General features: G+C 42.7%; 1 protein-coding gene across 1 annotated transcript; it reads right to left on the minus strand.

Annotated features, from left to right (window-relative positions):
- Nucleotides 1-215: 215 nt before the first annotated feature.
- DLL1 (delta like canonical Notch ligand 1) lies at nt 216-17187 on the minus strand. The gene is made up of 11 exons (XM_039364411.1): nt 15449-17187; nt 14458-14796; nt 12602-12662; nt 11993-12250; nt 6711-6771; nt 5795-5925; nt 5485-5654; nt 5163-5379; nt 1614-2409; nt 1373-1487; nt 216-927 (listed from the first exon to the last, which is right to left on the minus strand). Exons 1-11 carry the CDS (start codon nt 15506-15508, stop codon nt 922-924), a joined length of 2214 nt encoding a protein of 737 aa, XP_039220345.1. The 5' UTR covers nt 15509-17187; the 3' UTR covers nt 216-921.
- Between the last annotated feature and the right edge of the window lie 110 nt (nt 17188-17297).

Genomic DNA, 17297 nt, shown 5'->3' on the forward strand with positions numbered 1-17297 from the left:
TTGATATTTATCTAATCCCAAACAGATGCTATTAGTTGAGAAGATTCCTGTGCATAGGCATGATTAGCAATAAATCAATTTAATCAGACCTTCACATCTGGACCTGATCACATACCCTGCCAACATTGTTTTCTATGTTGTTGCTCCTGTACCAATAGCAGCTTCTCAACTGTGAATGTGCAGAAGTGTTTTGCAAAAAAAACATATGCCTTGAATATCATTAATAATATTTATTTTGGAAAAATATTTTAAAAATGAATTTCTTTATTAACAAAAACAGTAAAAAAAAATCTCAAATAACATTTTGCACAATGTTTCATAAATACATTATATACAAACAAAAAAAATAGTCACATAGACCCGAAGTGCCTTTGTACATATTTACCAAAAAATTAAATTATTAAAAAAAATCACAAAATACCCCAGCTTTACAAATATCCTGAAAATAATTTTTACAGTTTTAAAAAAAATAACACATTTTCTTTCCCCACCTAATAAAAACACATTTTAGTATAAAAAAGGGCAGTAAAGGCAGTGTCTGTATCTCAAGAATCAACTGGCTCATAGAATCCAAAATACACACTCCAGGCAGTGCACATTTCTTGTGTAGGAATTCAGTCCGTTCATTTAAATACATATGGGGGGGGGAATAATCAACTGGCCATAGTGCAATGACAAATCTTCATAAAAGGCAGTGCAACAGGTATCTTTGAACACAGAGCCTGACCTAGCGTCCATCATGTATTATTTGCAGTCCCTTTTGCTAACTTCAGTAGAGAACCAGCTCAGTCTGAATTTAGTTTTCTCAGCAGCAGTCAGTGAAGGAATCTTTCTCCCTTTCCTTATTCAGCAGCATTCACTGGGGCATATAACCTTTGAAAATTGTTTCAAAACAACAATTTTGCCATGTCATCTTTCTTTTTACACCTGCAAAAGTTCAGAAGAGAGGCAAGGTGAAAAAAATAATCCAAGGATACCCATTAAGACATAAAAAGGTATTCACTTGATCATTAGGAGAATCAAATACCTGCTCCTGGTGAGACATTTTAAGGAAAGTGGTTTTATTCCCCCCACCCACCCACCCACATTCCTGCATGGGCAGGGTGACCAATACATCTAATCGGACTGAACTGAAAGATTGGAATCTATCTGCTCATGGCTATTGATGGGATGACAATACCACATATTATGGGGAAGATTCATAGTGTTATGAGCTGTAATTTTGCAATTGCCCTACTAACTCGTCCTACAAAGCAAACAAACCATCATTAGGGCTTCCATTGGAACAAATTAAAAGAACTGAGCTGCATCAGAGGAAGTGATCAATTAGTGCAACGGGATAGGTTTTGAGCCTGGGAGAGAATATATCTACCTCCGTTGCTATGATGCATTCATCTTTCTCTTCTGATATGACATACACTGACTGGTACTTTGTGTCTTTTGAAGTGGAATATACCGATTCTGGCCGTTTCCTTTCAGATATTTCACTGCAAAGAGAAAATTTCAGATGAGGTTCATTTCACAACCAATTTCAATACACCCCCCCACCACCACCACCTTTGGCAAATTAAAGACCTGACCCATTCAGCCATGCCCCTTTGCTACCACCATACCTTTTGGGCTGTACTATGTTTTTCTCTTCTGATTCCAAATCGTATGTTTCACCCTTAGCTTCGCATCTGCCATGATCCTCTTTAACAGTGTCCTCCTGTTTGAGGTCATGGACCAAATTGTAATCCACTGACGGGTATCTGGCTTTGTAGCCATTTTTGTCAGCATTTTCGCTGTGGAAGTCTATTTTCTTATTAGTATTCTTAATCTGGGTGGCACCAATGACACTTATGGAGATGTCCTTCTCTCGCTGACAGTTGGCCAGGTTGTTCATGGTCTCAACTTCACTACTCCTGCAGGCATCTTGCTGAGGCTGCCGCTTTTGTGTTTTGAGACGAAAACAGACCACAATGGCAGCACAGCCCAGCAAGAGCATAAGGACCAGGATAATTCCAGCACACACTGCAATCCACGGGAATTGGGAGCTCTGACCTTCGGTGTACTTCTCGGTGATGTCAACAATGACTGCCCCTTGAGGGGGTTCAGGAAGCAAGAACTGGCAGTTGGGGCCTCCATAACCACGTGCACATTCACACACATAACGGTTGTTTCTTTCGTGGCAAGTAGCCCCATTGTGGCAGGGACCATGTTCACATTTACTGACAGGAGTGCTGCAGTTCTTTCCATTGTATCCAGGAGGGCAGGTGCAGGAATAGTCGTTGACTCCATCTTGACAGGTCCCTCCATTTAAGCAAGGAAAGGAGGCGCAGTCATCCACATTATCATTACAGTGTCTTCCCGTGAAGCCAGCTTGACATTGACATATGTAGGAATTCATAAGATCCACACACTGAGCTCCTGCAAAGGTTTGAATAGGACAATGATAAATAGGAGGAAATAGTCACAGGGACTGACAGGGATGTTGATCTATTATCTATTATCTTTGCATCCTATCCAGGGTGCTGCTATTTCATCTTTACAACAAGCCTACAAAGAATAAGAGACAGTGTCGATTCAAGATCACCAACATAGTTTTATGGATTCAAGAGAACCAAGATTTACAAAATCAGTACCTCAGAGCTTACTGCTATAGCACTTTTCGCTCTAGTTAATCTTCATAAGAACAGACCAGTCAGGAATGAATAAATAGATGCACATTCTTCTAGGCAACCATGTTACTTGTATGACAATCAGTCTAGGTATTTTTATGACTATTTTAAAAGCAAGCTTTGATTATTCTAATGCAGAGGTGGGGAACTATTATTCTAATGCAGAGGTGGGGAACTTTATGACATGGCTGGCTCAGGAATTCTGGGAGTTGAAGTCCACAAGTCATAAACAGGACATAGTTCTCCTCACCTACTCTAATGAATGGATGCTTGGAGAATTTAAAAATCAGGTCACTTATCTGGCTATTTTAAATGTTGTAGGGGTTTCTCCTTGATTAACATAATATTGTCCAAGCAACTAAGAGCAAAATAAGTGACCAACAGCCTTAAAACAGAATAAAAGACCAACAGAACCATGTGGCAGCACATATTCTGAGCTGGCCACCTCAGGCTAATTTTTACACAACAGAAAAGATGCTTTTTTCATACATGAACAAATGAAATCTCCCAAAACGTATTAAAAATAAGATTTTTTAATCTTATCTTTCTCACCCTAATTTCTTGTTTTCTACAACCTGTTCCCACAACTTTCTTAACTAAAGTGGGGCTTAATGTATTCTGGGAACATTAAAAAGAGGTTAATTCAGTCAGTTAACTAACTCCAAGACTACATTTAGTCTAAATCAGATCCAGTGCTGAATATAAACTACTTCCTCTCAGCTGCCTTGCTGTGGAATGCCAAATCCTAGTCAAATGCCCTATTTTGCACAACTACCCCATGAAGGGTGGGGGGAGCACGTGCCCCTGAAAAAGTTAACTTCTCCCTTATAGAAGGCACTATAAATGTTATCAGCACATAGTATTCCTTCCAAACACTCTGACTGAAGTGCTCCCTCTTTGTTGCATCTCTAGGCAAAGAGAAGGCAATACAGCTTTGCCAGTCGCCTTTGGGTTCAGGTCTCAAAGTCCCAAGCACTTCCTAAAGGCACAGGGTGGGATTCTGCTCTTCCCAGATTCGTATGACTATTTGCTATGAGAATCCACCAGCAAACTTATGGGGAAAGGATCAACTGTCTATGGAGATTTTTAATCATCCAGATCATAGTTATCCTAAAGGTGCTTTTTCCGAAAGGCAACTGGACTTGGTTTTTTTTTCCCCTTTGAAAAAATTTCACTTCTCATCCAAGAAGCCTCTTCAGTTTTCAAAGGAAAAAAAACAACAACAAGAAAGTCCAGTTGCCTTTCGGAAAAAGCACCTTTGGGAAAGACTGACGGGTAAGAAACTTCCAAATATGAATTTTCCACCCATAGATTAAAGTGGAGTATTCAAGAAAACATGGTTATTGCCTGCTTTAACTGAAAAGGATAAACTGATTCATCAAGTCAGTGTCATTAACCCTGGTACTTCAAGAACAGCTGACAGCCAGTCTCATCACCAATCAGATGGACTGAGACCCCCAACACCTCTAGTAGGCATCCTGTGGGGGACTTGGTGGCATTAGGCATCACACTTATAAGGACTTTATTTTTACCAGAGAGTGGTATGCCCTGCCATCCTACAAGGGCTCACTTAAATGGAAATTCCCACATATAGGTTTGCAATCTTACAAATAGGATTTCAGGTTCTTTTGGCATTATTTCACATGTAGATTGATAATTAAAGGTTAGGTTAAAGAATGAACAGACAAGCCTTTTGGGCTACTTCAGACAAAAGTGAGGGACAAATTTTAGTTTGGATGCACACTATTACACAAGGACTGTATCATTTCAGCTGGCAATTGTACTGATTTAAATTTTCAGATTGACATTTTATATCCAGGTTTCTTTTTGGATTCTGCCTTTAGCCCACTTTGGGAAGAAGAAACGAAACTGGCATGTAACTCAGCTTTTCTGAATCCGATGCCCTCTCGCTATGTTGAACCTTATCTCCCATAATCCCTCAACTAGCATGGCTCAATGGTGGCTGAATTGGAGAATTGTAAGAATTGAAATCCAACATGATTAGAGGAAGCTGGGCAAGGCAGATAAAACTTCTCAGAAACGTTATCACAGCAATGCCATTCCTATTAAATGCACCCTTCTCCTTATGAAAGGCCAAAGTAAAATTTCTCCAAACAGGGGAAAATTGAGTTGGTGTCTTTTGTGTTCTTATCAGTTTTGCAGTTTTAAAAAAAGCTGCATAACAGTTTCAGAATTGTTTTAAGAATCACTGAAGAGTATCAGGTTTACTCCGAAGACAACACCCACAAACTGTTGCTTCTCTCCCACAGAAACCAGTGTGGCTTAGCAAGCTTCAGTGTTGTTTGGATCTCTCTCTTCCTCCATTAAATCAAGACCTCCCATTTATAGCATGTCAAGTGAACTGCAGTGAGAAGTTTACTCACTTCCCCTTAGAAGTTAAGTGAACTGCAGCAGGAAGGTCATTCATTTCCCATGGATGTTTATGGCAAAATGGCCATTAACTTGAATGGGTGATCAAACACAGGTACCGATTCGGCTTACCATTAGCACAAGGACTGGAGCTGCAATAGTCAATTTTCTTTTCGCAGTTAAATCCAGAGTAACCCACGGGGCAACGGCAACTATATCCACCTTCGGGGTTGTCTGTACATCGTCCTCCATTGAAGCAAGGCCCATCGGCACAGGTCATTGCGCCCAGCTCACAGTTTTTACCATAAAAGCCAGGTGGACAGGTACAGGAATAGCTGTTCTCAAGGTCCTGTTGGAAGAAACACCCACCCTATTTAGCAATCTTTATTATGTATCTTAACAATTGGGACACAACCCTCTTTTCAGACTCATTGTAGCAGCGGCATTAACTTACAGTACAGCTTCCTCCATTCTTGCAAGGATTGACATCACATTCATTGATTTCAATCTCACAGTTGGAACCAGTGTAACCAGGACGGCAAGAGCAGGTGTAGCTTCCTTGTCCCGTATTGGTACAAGTGGCGCCATTTTTGCAAGGCTTATGGTGTGTACAGTAATTTAGATCTGTAGGAGGAAGTTACAGACAAAAAGGTTACATCCATAGAATTGCCTGTGGCTCTGAAAGATTGTTGTGTAAGTTTAGTTTAAGAGAGATCCAAGCCTAGAAAACTGGACTGTATAAAAGTTACAAATGAAGAACTTACCCTGGTTACAAAAGAGACCACCCCATCCTTCCTGACAATTGCACTGCCAGGGTTGTTGGCAGGTACCATGAAGACAACCTGGGTATCGGATGCATTCATCACAGTAACGTCCTTGCCAACCAACACGGCATCTGTGAAAAAACAAATTTTAAACAATTTTAGTACAGTCAGTCCTGTCGCAAACTGAAAATTATTTAAATTAAAACTAAACAAAAGTCGAACTTCTTAAGCATATCGCACTTCTTACAATGTTATTGATCTTATTAAGATCAGAAGCTTTTTCACTACTTGAAATACTTTTTAGGGAGGTAAAAAAGTTAATGTCTTTAATTTTTGTTGTCCTTATTCCTGAGTTCAAGTTCCTTCTGCTGGTAGCCTTGATTTATTAACCATCACTTTTATAAATCACCCTTCTTCCAAGACGTTAAGGATGCTAATCCCATTTAATCTCCACATTAACTCTGTAAGGACGATTATGCTGACAGAGAAATTGATTTCCCAAGGGCCATGTATTTTTATAGTTCAGAGAGACAGACTTCCCTGCTCCAAACTAAAACACACCAATTCTCCCCTTGATTGAGTTATTCCAGTAATCACACCCATAAACCACCATCTAATTATTACATCAAATTAATTACAATTCTTCTATGATTTGAAAAGGCTAGATACAAGGCACAGTGCATCCATTCTGTTTGAAAGCTAATGTGCTCCTACTAGACACTAAGCCCCATTCAACTTCTTCTAAATATCCATAAATTCTGGAGTGGTGCTTTGGGGCTCCCTCTTATTTGACTTACACGGATATTAGGTAAGAAGTAAAGCAGGCCTGAAAATAATCAAATCTGGGATTCTCAAATCAAGTTTGCGGGCAGAAGGATGGGGTGGGAGCAGGAGAAGGAGAGATCTGGAAACTTACTTGCATTCTCCAGGCTTGTCACAAAATCCATGCTGGTCATCACAGCCTGGCAAGCAAATTGCTGCAAAACACAAAGAAACCAAAATATATCCATAAGCCTTCTGGAGCCTTATGAGTTTAGGTCAAACTCTTTTCATGACAGTGGAGTTAGTGACAGCAGCTAAATGAATCTTCGGAGCTTGCTAAGAGTAGTGATCATGCTTTTGTAACAGGGGGCTTTACTTATCACTAGGAATGAACATTCCCTTTAACGCAGTTGCACACAAACAAAAGAGAGCACACAATAACTCCCTTCCGCACAAAATCCCATTCGCCTTTTCTTCCCAGAAAGGGTCAAAAGTCCTATTTCCCCCCCCCCCACATTCAATACCAGAGTTCCTCCTCTTGGTATCCCTCAGCATCCTCAGCAACTTTGAGAGAGAGAGAGAGAGAGAGAGAGAGAGAGAGAGAGAGAGAGAGAGAGAGAGAGAGAGAGAGAGCATGCACGCACAGATAAGGATAGACAGCTGGTGTGCAGGGTGCCAGCCGGGACAGCTGCTCCATTGTCTATTCTCTCCCAGCAGCTGCCCCGCTGCAACAATACCCCAATTCCTTACAGCCAATCAGAGCCAAGACGTGCTTTCTCATCAGCCTATCTCTGCCCAGATCTAATCTATGGCACGCGCATGATTTCTGGGCAAAGGGGAAGGGTTTTTTCTTATTCAAATAATTAAGTCTAAAGTTCTTTCACACACACCCCCAAAAGGAAGGAGGGGGAGTGGAGCCTGAAGAACACAGACGTAGGAAGGAGGTAAGCAGGCCAGCAGGAGGGAGGTTGGGAGCAGGGCGGGGAGGGAAGACTTCTGCTCATTACTTTGCCTGGTTATGGAACTCATTAAGCAGGCACTGTGAGTTTTAACCCTACAAAGCAAGCCAGAGACAATGACAAGCCCAGAAGGAGAAACCGAAGACGAAGAAGAACAGGACTGATCATCAGATTGTTAAAGGGGGAGGTGGGGAGAGGAGAAGGAATGAATGGGGGCAAGCGTGTGGACGAGACAAGCCTGCCAATTTGGGGACAGGCTTTTGGGCTGACATCATTTCCCTCTCCCCCAAGCCCACCAAGTAAATGCACCGTGCATTCTAACAACTTGCTCACGAGGTTCAGAATTCTGGAAAGAAAATCAGGAAGGGTTTTTTTTTTCTTCAAATGCTTCCAACAATATCTTATTTCTCATCTCCTCCCCTAAATCTAATGTTACATGGGGGGGGGGTTCTTACTAACTTGACCCATAAGCAAATCAGAATCATGGTGGCCCTCTGCATCCTGTGACAACCCCTTTATCTGGACCATTGAAGCATTCATTAAGGCAGCATCCAGATTGGGAAAATCAAACGACTCCACTTGGACAGACCAAATGGAAGCACCCAACTAGGCCAACTCAATTCAGCTGGCTGCTTCCATCCATTGGAAAAGGCCCTCTACGTGAACAGAAAAGGCCTTTTTAGAGCCTAGACTAAAACGGCCAACTGTTCTGATTCATCACTTTGACGAGAGACAATTTTATTCAGTGCTTTGCCAAAGTACTTTGATCAAAGCTTCATCCAGCTGAAATTTCCCTTCCAATATCTGCACAAACCCAGTAGATGTTGGGCCTATGAAGTCGTAACAGTGTTTTATTTGTTCTATTTCCTCCAGGAGCTCAAGGCCAACATACAGTTCCTAGACCAGTAATTAAATCGGTATGCTGTGCTAGTTCTCAGTGGTGATAATCACCCTGGCTATGGCTTATCGTAATAGCCAGAATCTGGAGAGTTACTTGAGCCATACAGTAAAAATTTTAAATTTCCAGTGACATTATTTTTCCTGCCCTCACTTTACTACTACTTTTAAACACTCTCCCACCAGGCAAAGTATCAAGCAACTTTAAACCCAAGGGACTTCCAGAAGGAAATAGACTTATTTCTCCTGAAAGAACGGAGGTTTTCATGCTCAATCATAATCTATTTAGGAAAGCCTGTGAATTCAAATGGTTGACATCCAATGTGAAGGAATTTTTTTTTTTAAGAAGCAAAGGTACATAAGGATAGCCCCAAACTGATTAGGGCTGGCTGGACATATCTAAAAATTAATGAAACAATAAAGAACTAAACTGGGAGGAGGGGCAAATTCCATTAAGTCCAGATACCAACATTATTTAACTCTGCTAAGAGGCACAAACCTAAAACCTCTTGAGTATAAGAATTAATCATGCAATTTCTTGGATTCTCGCCAATATTGCCCCTGGCTGTTTTCAATGTTATTTATGATCCACTCTGGCTAGTTAAGTATGTGAGTGCTTACTTGTTCTCTTTCCTGGATATTTATATTTGCAGCTATGTCCCTGTAATGCAGCCAATGTGTGACTTTGAATGAAGAGAGTCTAGTTCAAGGTTAGGCCACCTGATGCCCTCCAGATGTTTTGAGCTATGGCCCTTATAAATTGCAGCTGGCATAGAAGATAGCCAGAAATTCTGGAAAATGTAATCCAAGTTACTCTGGGTTAAATTGGATATGTTTGTAACTTTGCTTTTCTGTGTTTCTCTATCAATATTGGCATTTAATAAAATTGCTTAGAGAACAAACTGATTTCAGAAAGACTTTTTTTTTTGCTTTTATGAATGGCATGACTGACAACCCATTGAAATAAAGGGCCAAACATCTATTTGGGGGAATCTTCCCTTTTATAAACATCCCCTGTCAGGCCTTCCCTCTGTCACCCTATGCCAGCTAGGCCTTCCCTAAGCCAGTCTATGTTAGTTTCTTCTTACTAAGCTTTCAGAAAGGATAGCTTTGAATAATATTAAAATGCCAAATGCAGAAAATAGGGGAGTTAGGTTTTTGTTATTGTTTTAATAGCTTTTCCAAATACCAGATTGCCACAATATATTTACTAAGCCACCAGGATGTCACAGAACTACATGCTAGACAGTAAGTGAAGGATACAGGTGGGAAAGGGGAGATAAAATTAAAAAAATGGGAAAATGTTGTCACTTTCTTCTGTTCCTCTCCCCACCACTACCTTACCCATATCTTGGATCATTTACTATCCAGCAATGAATAATTAATTCTACAGGATCTGAAAGCTGGAACAGTCATCTGGTCTAATTTGATGGTCTAATGGCCCAATAAACATGCCATCTAATAGAAACATTGGAACGCAGGTAAAAGAAATAAGAACTGCCTTCTTTGCTCGTAACAAAATGCTTGCAAAGTGCATTTACAGTATTGGACGGCTACATTATGATAGCCATTCTGATGCATGTCAGTTTGTTGAACATAATAAATAATAGAGGGAAATAGGTGGATCCATTTGGCTTACATTGCTAATTAATTAATGAACAATACAGCCCCCTTTGAGGGATTTGTAAGCTTTAATGTCAGGGTTGTTTGAGATATTTGGCCACCTGAGATGAATGACAAGATGGCATTATCTTCCTTTCCCATATAAAGAAGCCAACAAGATACCTCTTTCCTTTGATTTTGGCATTAATATTTGACTCAGTTTAGTCTAGCATACAGGGTCTTCTCCCACAGCCGAAAAGAGCAGCTGAGGAGACTAAGAATTGCAACAGGGACACTGGCACTCCTACTCATCCCCCCCTCCCACTGGTTCCCCACTTGAAGAATCTCTTCATCATGCTTATGATATGGCTAACTTCATTTAATGTCCATTAAATGTAATCGTATTTATTCAAGAGAAAAATTATGATCTTCAAGAAGCATTATTCTATAGCAAATTAGTTCAAATTGTCACTGAATATGTATGCGAGTTTCTTTAACTTTGCTTCATTCACTGAATAATAAAGAACAGTCAGGCCTCCAAGTAAAATAATTTGACTCTTACTCTGATTCCCTAATGGCTACTTTTTTACTGATCAAGAAAGAATATGAAATTCTTCACTTTTTGAAAGATGGAATAGGAATTCTAAAACACTATCAACTTTTTCCAAAGCTTTTATATCAGCCTTTCCCAGTGTAATGCCCTCCAGCTGTGTTGGACTATGGTATTGTGATTGGGAATTATGGAAGCTGAGGACTAAAACTGCTAGAGGCTACTAGGCTGAGGAAGCTGCTGTACATAGCTTGGCTGATGTGCATGAAGGGAATTTTGAATCTAGGATAGGATCCTACATTTTGCAGAGATATAGATATCTTTCACTTGCAATTTTAAAGAATAGAATCCAGCTAGCATTGATGTTAAGCACTTGCAATTCTCAGATTTTAGTGGGAGAACACAAGTCTCCCAGCAAGAACCATGGGGATTAAAACTGATTAATACTTAATAGATCTGTGCATTCAAAATTACAAAGAATTGTTTTGGATCTTGCAGCATATCTCTGCTATTCATTATAGCAGCTTGATTTTTTCAGGATTCTCTGAAAATTTGAAAACAGATGTTTGTTTTAAGGAATCAACTCAATGAAATTAGGGCAATTCTTAAAAAATGAGAGTCAGTTTTTTTCTTCCAAATCACTCTTAAAAACAAACACAGTCTCAAGACATAATGTTAGCTGGACTGTGATCATAATCTTGTAAATAATGAAAGATCTGTACAGGCTTTTATTCTTTTGTCCCTGTAAGTGAAATCATCATACATAATGATAATTATATGTTTAATAATTATATATGATATAATATAGTGATATCATTTTTATCATTGCTGTGCGTTGATTTACTTCATTTCAGGATCAAATGCTATTCATGTTGTATTTAATCTTTGCCCCATATCTTAATGAGAAGATTCATAGTTTTATGTTTATGTATGTACATAAGCACATAGTGAATGCGCTTTATTCATTCCATTTATAATTATGCCCAGGAGTCGCATTTTCACCATCATTATTGAACATATGTATGTATATACATGCATATGTATATATGTACAGTTTGTGTTTATGTACATAATTTATTTGCATTGATTTACCTCTTAGCATTTGGACATGAAAATGGGCTATACCAAAGGTAGGCAACCTTGGCTCTTTTATGACTTGTGGACTTCAACTCCCAGAATTCCTGAGCCAGCATAGCTGGAATTCTGGGAGTTGAAGTCCATGAGTCATGAAAGAGCCAAGGTTGCCTACCCCTGGGCTATACCAACAGACAATCTCCCAAGGGAAACCACCATCATTTTGTCCAAAAGGGAAAAGAGATCATTTCCCTCATTATTCGTTGAGTGGGGGTATATTTGGATTTATGCAGAGAAATCAGAATCAACAGAAGTTTAGAAAGAAAGGTAAAGTTGTCATCTGTGGATACTCACAGTCAGTGCAGTATAGTCCCTTCCAGCCTGAGTTGCAGACCTTCTCCCCACGTTCTCCACAAGTGAAGTGGCCAAAGGCATCATCTCGAGGGCGACAAAAGACAGAACAGCCTTCTCCATAGTAATGCTCATCACACACAAATCGGTAGGAGTACTTGAGGTCAGTGCGACCACTGGTATGCAGGTCACTGGACCATTCTTCCCCAACAGTCAAATGTCTCTGTGTAGCCAGGCGGCTAATGAGACGTTCTGGATTCTCTGAAGATGGAAGGGGTAGGGTGGAACAAAAAAATGGAATAGCAAAACAGTTCATTAAATAAAAAAGATGATGGTACTCCTGGAGACCTAGATAATCTTTGGGAAGGGCTGGGTATTTCTAAGAATGCTATTGGGCTTGACTTCTAGCCAAGTGGCTGAACATCACAATGGAAAACAAGTCCATTGAACAGGCAGTTAGATTAGAAGGAATGTGTAAAATTGTCTTCCCAACCGTTGCCCTCCAGGTGTGCCAGACTGTTTTCCCCAAAGGTAACATAGAGGTCATGACTTAGGAAGGCCTCCAGGTTAAGAAAGACTCCTGAATATACCACTTGGGAAATCATTATTTACCTGTGCTGAGGTCATCAGGAGAGTCAGTGTGCAGAGCTTCAATGATGAGAGAGAAAGTGCCCTGCACAATACAGAAAAGGAGAAACAATGAATGTGAAGGCCTGCAGTCAGCAGAATAATATAATCACAGGAGACTACAGCCACAACAGCCAGCATGACTCTCTGATCTCCTGACTCAGGCCTCTTTTTTTCCCCTCAAGGAAATGGCAGCACTTTTTCAAAACTTGCTTCCTGGCCTGTTTTTTCAGCCTGTTCATACAGGATATGGTATTAAAATGGAGCAGCAAGGGGAAACGGGGAGGGGCTGGGAAAAGCCATGATTGCCAATCCTCCCCCTCTGCTTATTCTTATTCTGAGAATAATGAAGAGAAAAGCCATGGGGAGGAGGGGAGAAAATATGCTAGAAGAGTGATGGGCCAAAGTGGTGACAATTCTGGTATTTCCACAGTAGGCAGACAAGGGGAGTGGGATTATGTTCAGATAATCTGTCAATCCTGTCTTTAACATTCCCTTCAATGGATCGGCTGTGGCTCCTAGTGATGATCAACTGTCAACTTGCCACTGCCAAATTGCAGTCTGCAAAAAGTTTTGCAGTTCCAGTGGCAAAATTTCAGCATGCCACAAAATCTTGAGAAAGACGTTAGAACTGTAGAATAATGATATTCCGATAGAAAACCACCATCTGGTTCAAGTCAGCAGCATTGGTAATCTGAGTATTCAGCTGCACTGAATACTCCAGGAAACACCAGGAAAGCAGCCATTTAACTGAAGATCTTGAGAAAGGGTCAGACACTTTTTGCAGGATGAGAAAAAAGTTCTGTTTACAAAACAGGCACCCATTTTGATTACATCAATGAAGGACAACCTGGTACCATCCAGGATTTTGAGATTTCAACTCTCATCAACTACAGCCAGAAAAGCCAATGGCAGTGGACTGCAGGAAATGTAGACCAAATCATTTAGATCAGTGTTTCTCCAGCTTGGCAACTGTCAGATGTTTAGACTTCAACTCCCAGAATCTTCCAGGCAGCCATGCAGTCCACGCATCTTAAAAGTTGCCTGGTTGCAGAAATGCTGATCAGAGGATAACCTGTTGCCTGCTCTTACAGCATGCAAACAAGTGGCTTCTAGCATTTTAAATGGGTGCAGAGCTGTTCCTTTCCTTTGGCATAAAGAAAATCATGAGGAAAGAGGAAAAAAGGCACAGGAGGTGACAAAGGCAAATAATATCTGAGCCCATATAATATTCTGTGAACAAGAGGAATAAGTGCACAATAAAAGCCTCCCATAAAAAACTTTTTTCTATATAACATGAAATAAATTGGATCCCTTGGTTCTGAACCCAGAATCCCTCTATTTAAGTGCATTCAAGAGTACCATTAAGTGTTCCATCTTCTGGAAAGACTAAAAATAATCCATCCTCTCTGGACTTCTGGACCATGCATTTTCCATTGTGAACATCCACTTCTAAACTAGATAGCATGGCATTCCAAGGTCATTTCCTCACTAGTGATTTATAGCAGTGTGTGTGTGTGTGTGTGTGTGTGTGTGTGTGTAAAATGTATATATTGTATATATTATAGGGTGTTATCCCAATACAGATCACCAAAGTAACAGTTAAGACTTTTTTTTTTACCACTGGCAAGACAATCCTAACTTCCTAATTACAAGATGGCTCTCATCTGTATCTGTGACCAAATAAACAGTGGCATTGTCATTTCCAAATAATTGGCAGTTCTTCCCCTGCAATTTAATGCAATTTAAGCCTCTTCGATATGGACTTAAGTCTACCCTCTTGCATGTAACCCTCCGCCTCTCAATCCCAGGACCCTCCTAAGAGGTTCCGGCGACATTACCGGCCAGGTGAAGCCGAAGGGGAACCGGATGGGGTTGTTGAAAGACGGTTCGCTGCCGCTGATGTCGGCGCTGTCGGGGACGCTGAACGAGTTAGCTCCAAGAACCGGAGTGACGGTACTGCCGTAGGTACAAGGCGGCTCTGGGGACACGCTAGCTTGGTAGTGCTTAAGGCACACGCGGAAGAAAGTTTTGCAGTCGCACTGTTGCAAGCCAGCCGGAGCGCCGGCGCCAGCATTGGCGGAGCCCAGGCCCTCTCGGCAGCAGTTGCGGTTGCCCAGAAGCCCCTTCTTATTGACAAACTCCTGCAGCTTCAGCTCGAAGACGCCGGAGGTCCAAACCTGCGGAGAAGGGCCGGGGGGGGGGAGTTGGAGGTGGTGGAGAGAGGTAATGGCATAGGTTAGACTAGAGGCTGGAGCAACGAGGGTTGTTTGGGGGCAGCGTCGCAGTTGGGCCGGGATCAACTCGAAGGGGCGGGGCAAATGGATCAATGAAAGTTCTGCCGCCGCGGCGCTGCAGGCGGACTGCGGCGCTCGTCCGATGCGCCCCCCTCCCCCGCCGCCGCGCATAATGGGCAACCTCCCGCCGAGCCGAGCGCGGAGGCCGAATTGTCCATGGCGATGCGCCCAGTTGATGCCCACCCAGCACCTCACGACACTCCGACCGGGGGTGGGAGAGAGAGAGAGAGAGAAACGCGCGGAGGAGAGCACGTGTCCCGAGTATCGCAGTCCCGGGAATGCTAAGGAAGCCCTCGAGCCGCGCTTTCCTTCACGAGAACGCGGAAGCTTCTCGTGGGAACGCGCGAGGAAGCGGTTCTGGGCTCTCTTTCACTAGGGAGGACAGACGCTTCTCCTCGCGCGCTCCCCACCCCAGCCTTCGCCAGAGCTGGAAGGATGAGCGCCGCTGCGCTCCCGGAGAGGGGCCCCCAACTTTTTGGGTGGTGGAATGCCAGAGCCCCGTCGGCACGCACCCCCTCATCACCCTGAGGCTTACCTGGTAGGGAAGCTGAAGCACGCAAAAGACAACTAAAGCCAGCGTGGACCGTCCTCCCATTTTGTCAGGGCTGGTGAAACGGGGGAATAGGGAAGAGGTCTGGGCTTCTTCCCTTCTTGTCCCCGGCTTTCTTTTCCAACGGGAAAAAAAAACGGCAAACCAAGACGAGCTTCTGTCAAGCCGAGGGTCCGGACGGTTCTCCGCTCCGAGCCTGGCCGGAGGGGGATTAGAATGAAGATTTATTTGTTTGGAGTCTTTCTCTCTCTCTTTCTCCCCCCGCGACCCCCCTCGTCGATGCGTTTCAGATACGCCCTTTAGTTGACTGACAGATCTTGTTTTAAAGATGAATTAGGCTCAAGGACTACCCTCCTCTTGGCTTCCCCTTCCAGATACAGTTCTTGGCGCTTTGGTTTCTCTAGCTCCAACCAAAGCAAAGGAGAGAAAAGCCACTTAATTCCCAGGGATGAAGAAAAGACTTCCCAAAGCAGATTAAAATAATCAACGATCTGGAAATCCCTCAGGGGACGAGAAGATAATTCCCGGTGGCTTCAGGCGTAGAGTGGCGGGTTTTTTGTTTTGGCGTGCATGTGTTTGCGGAGGGGTTGGCGATTACGCACAAGCAGCCGTTTGCAAATCCCCCAAGCTTTGCTGGTCGCCACTTTCTGGCTATGAATTCCGATCGATGTGTTGCTTTTTTGTTTTTTTAAACAAAGAAATCCAAGCCTTTCCCCCCCCCCTGCCGCCGCAAAAAAACAAGGAAAATGTTGTTGCTTCGTGGGCTTCCAAAATCGATGGCTAGCGGTACCCGCGTTAATGTCTGCTCTCCGCTTTAGTCATGGGTGAGCTTTGCTTTCGCCTTGAAAGCGCCTGCCGGATTGGAGTAAAATTATTCCCTTTTTTTTCTTTTTCTTTTTTTTCGGTTTTTTTTTTCTTTTTTTAATTTTTTGCTCGCTGGCTTGCTCTGTAGCGCTAAGGATCTGCCTGTGTTCGGGCGCCTGCGTGCCTTATATCTCACCGGCCGCCTGCATGGCTAATGAGATGCAAATGAGCAGCCCCCCAGTCTGGCTAGAGCGGTCACAAAGGAACCACTTTTCCAAGCCTCCCGCTCAATGGATCACCAAATGGTCAGTGAGCTGTAAAATGGGCAACCCTCGTCCTCTTCCCCTCCCCTTCAGCTCCCACCAAAATCTGAAGGGGGAGGAGGAGCAGATTTACATGCCTGCAAATTTGGTAACCGCAAGAAGCGACCTTCCCCGCCACACGCACACCCTGGCTCTTCTTTCCCAATAAGAGCGTCTCGCTCGCGCTTTTTCTTCTCTGAATGTGAAAAATGCAGGGAACCTTTCGAGCATCGAAAAACGCTGAGTTTTGGAAACGTCTTCAAATGTGTATATATTTATATATTAACGTGCGCACATTGAGCTTTTTCTTCTCGCTTCTTAAGCATAGTCTGCAGGGATGCGTAAAGCCGTCCGCAGTGGGGCAGTCCTCGACCCTTTTCGATGTCGGATTACAATTCCCCTCACCTTGACCCAAAGTGATGAGAACTGTAGTACAACGCATTTATCTAGCGCAGGGGAGTCTCTTCCGCTGGGAATCGGCATCCCTTGAACTCTGTATGTCTGGGAGAAACAGGACGAGGGAAGGAAACGCGAATTCGGGAGACGTAGACCCAGTCAGATTCCCCAAAGTGTCTGTTGTAAGCTTGTTGGTTTTTCAAAGACGGTTAAACCCTCGGTTGCTTGCGCTATGGAGTTGGAGGACCCTAGAGCCAGATGGGGGGGGGGATGAGTTGGATAGGAAGGTTTCAAAAAGTCCCTGCGCGCCTTTCCTTGATCCTTACGCGCAA

Source organism: Crotalus tigris, unplaced genomic scaffold, assembly GCF_016545835.1.
Source record: "Crotalus tigris isolate CLP2741 ecotype Arizona unplaced genomic scaffold, ASM1654583v1 scf7180000019759.570773, whole genome shotgun sequence".
Lineage (NCBI taxonomy): Eukaryota > Metazoa > Chordata > Lepidosauria > Squamata > Viperidae > Crotalus > Crotalus tigris.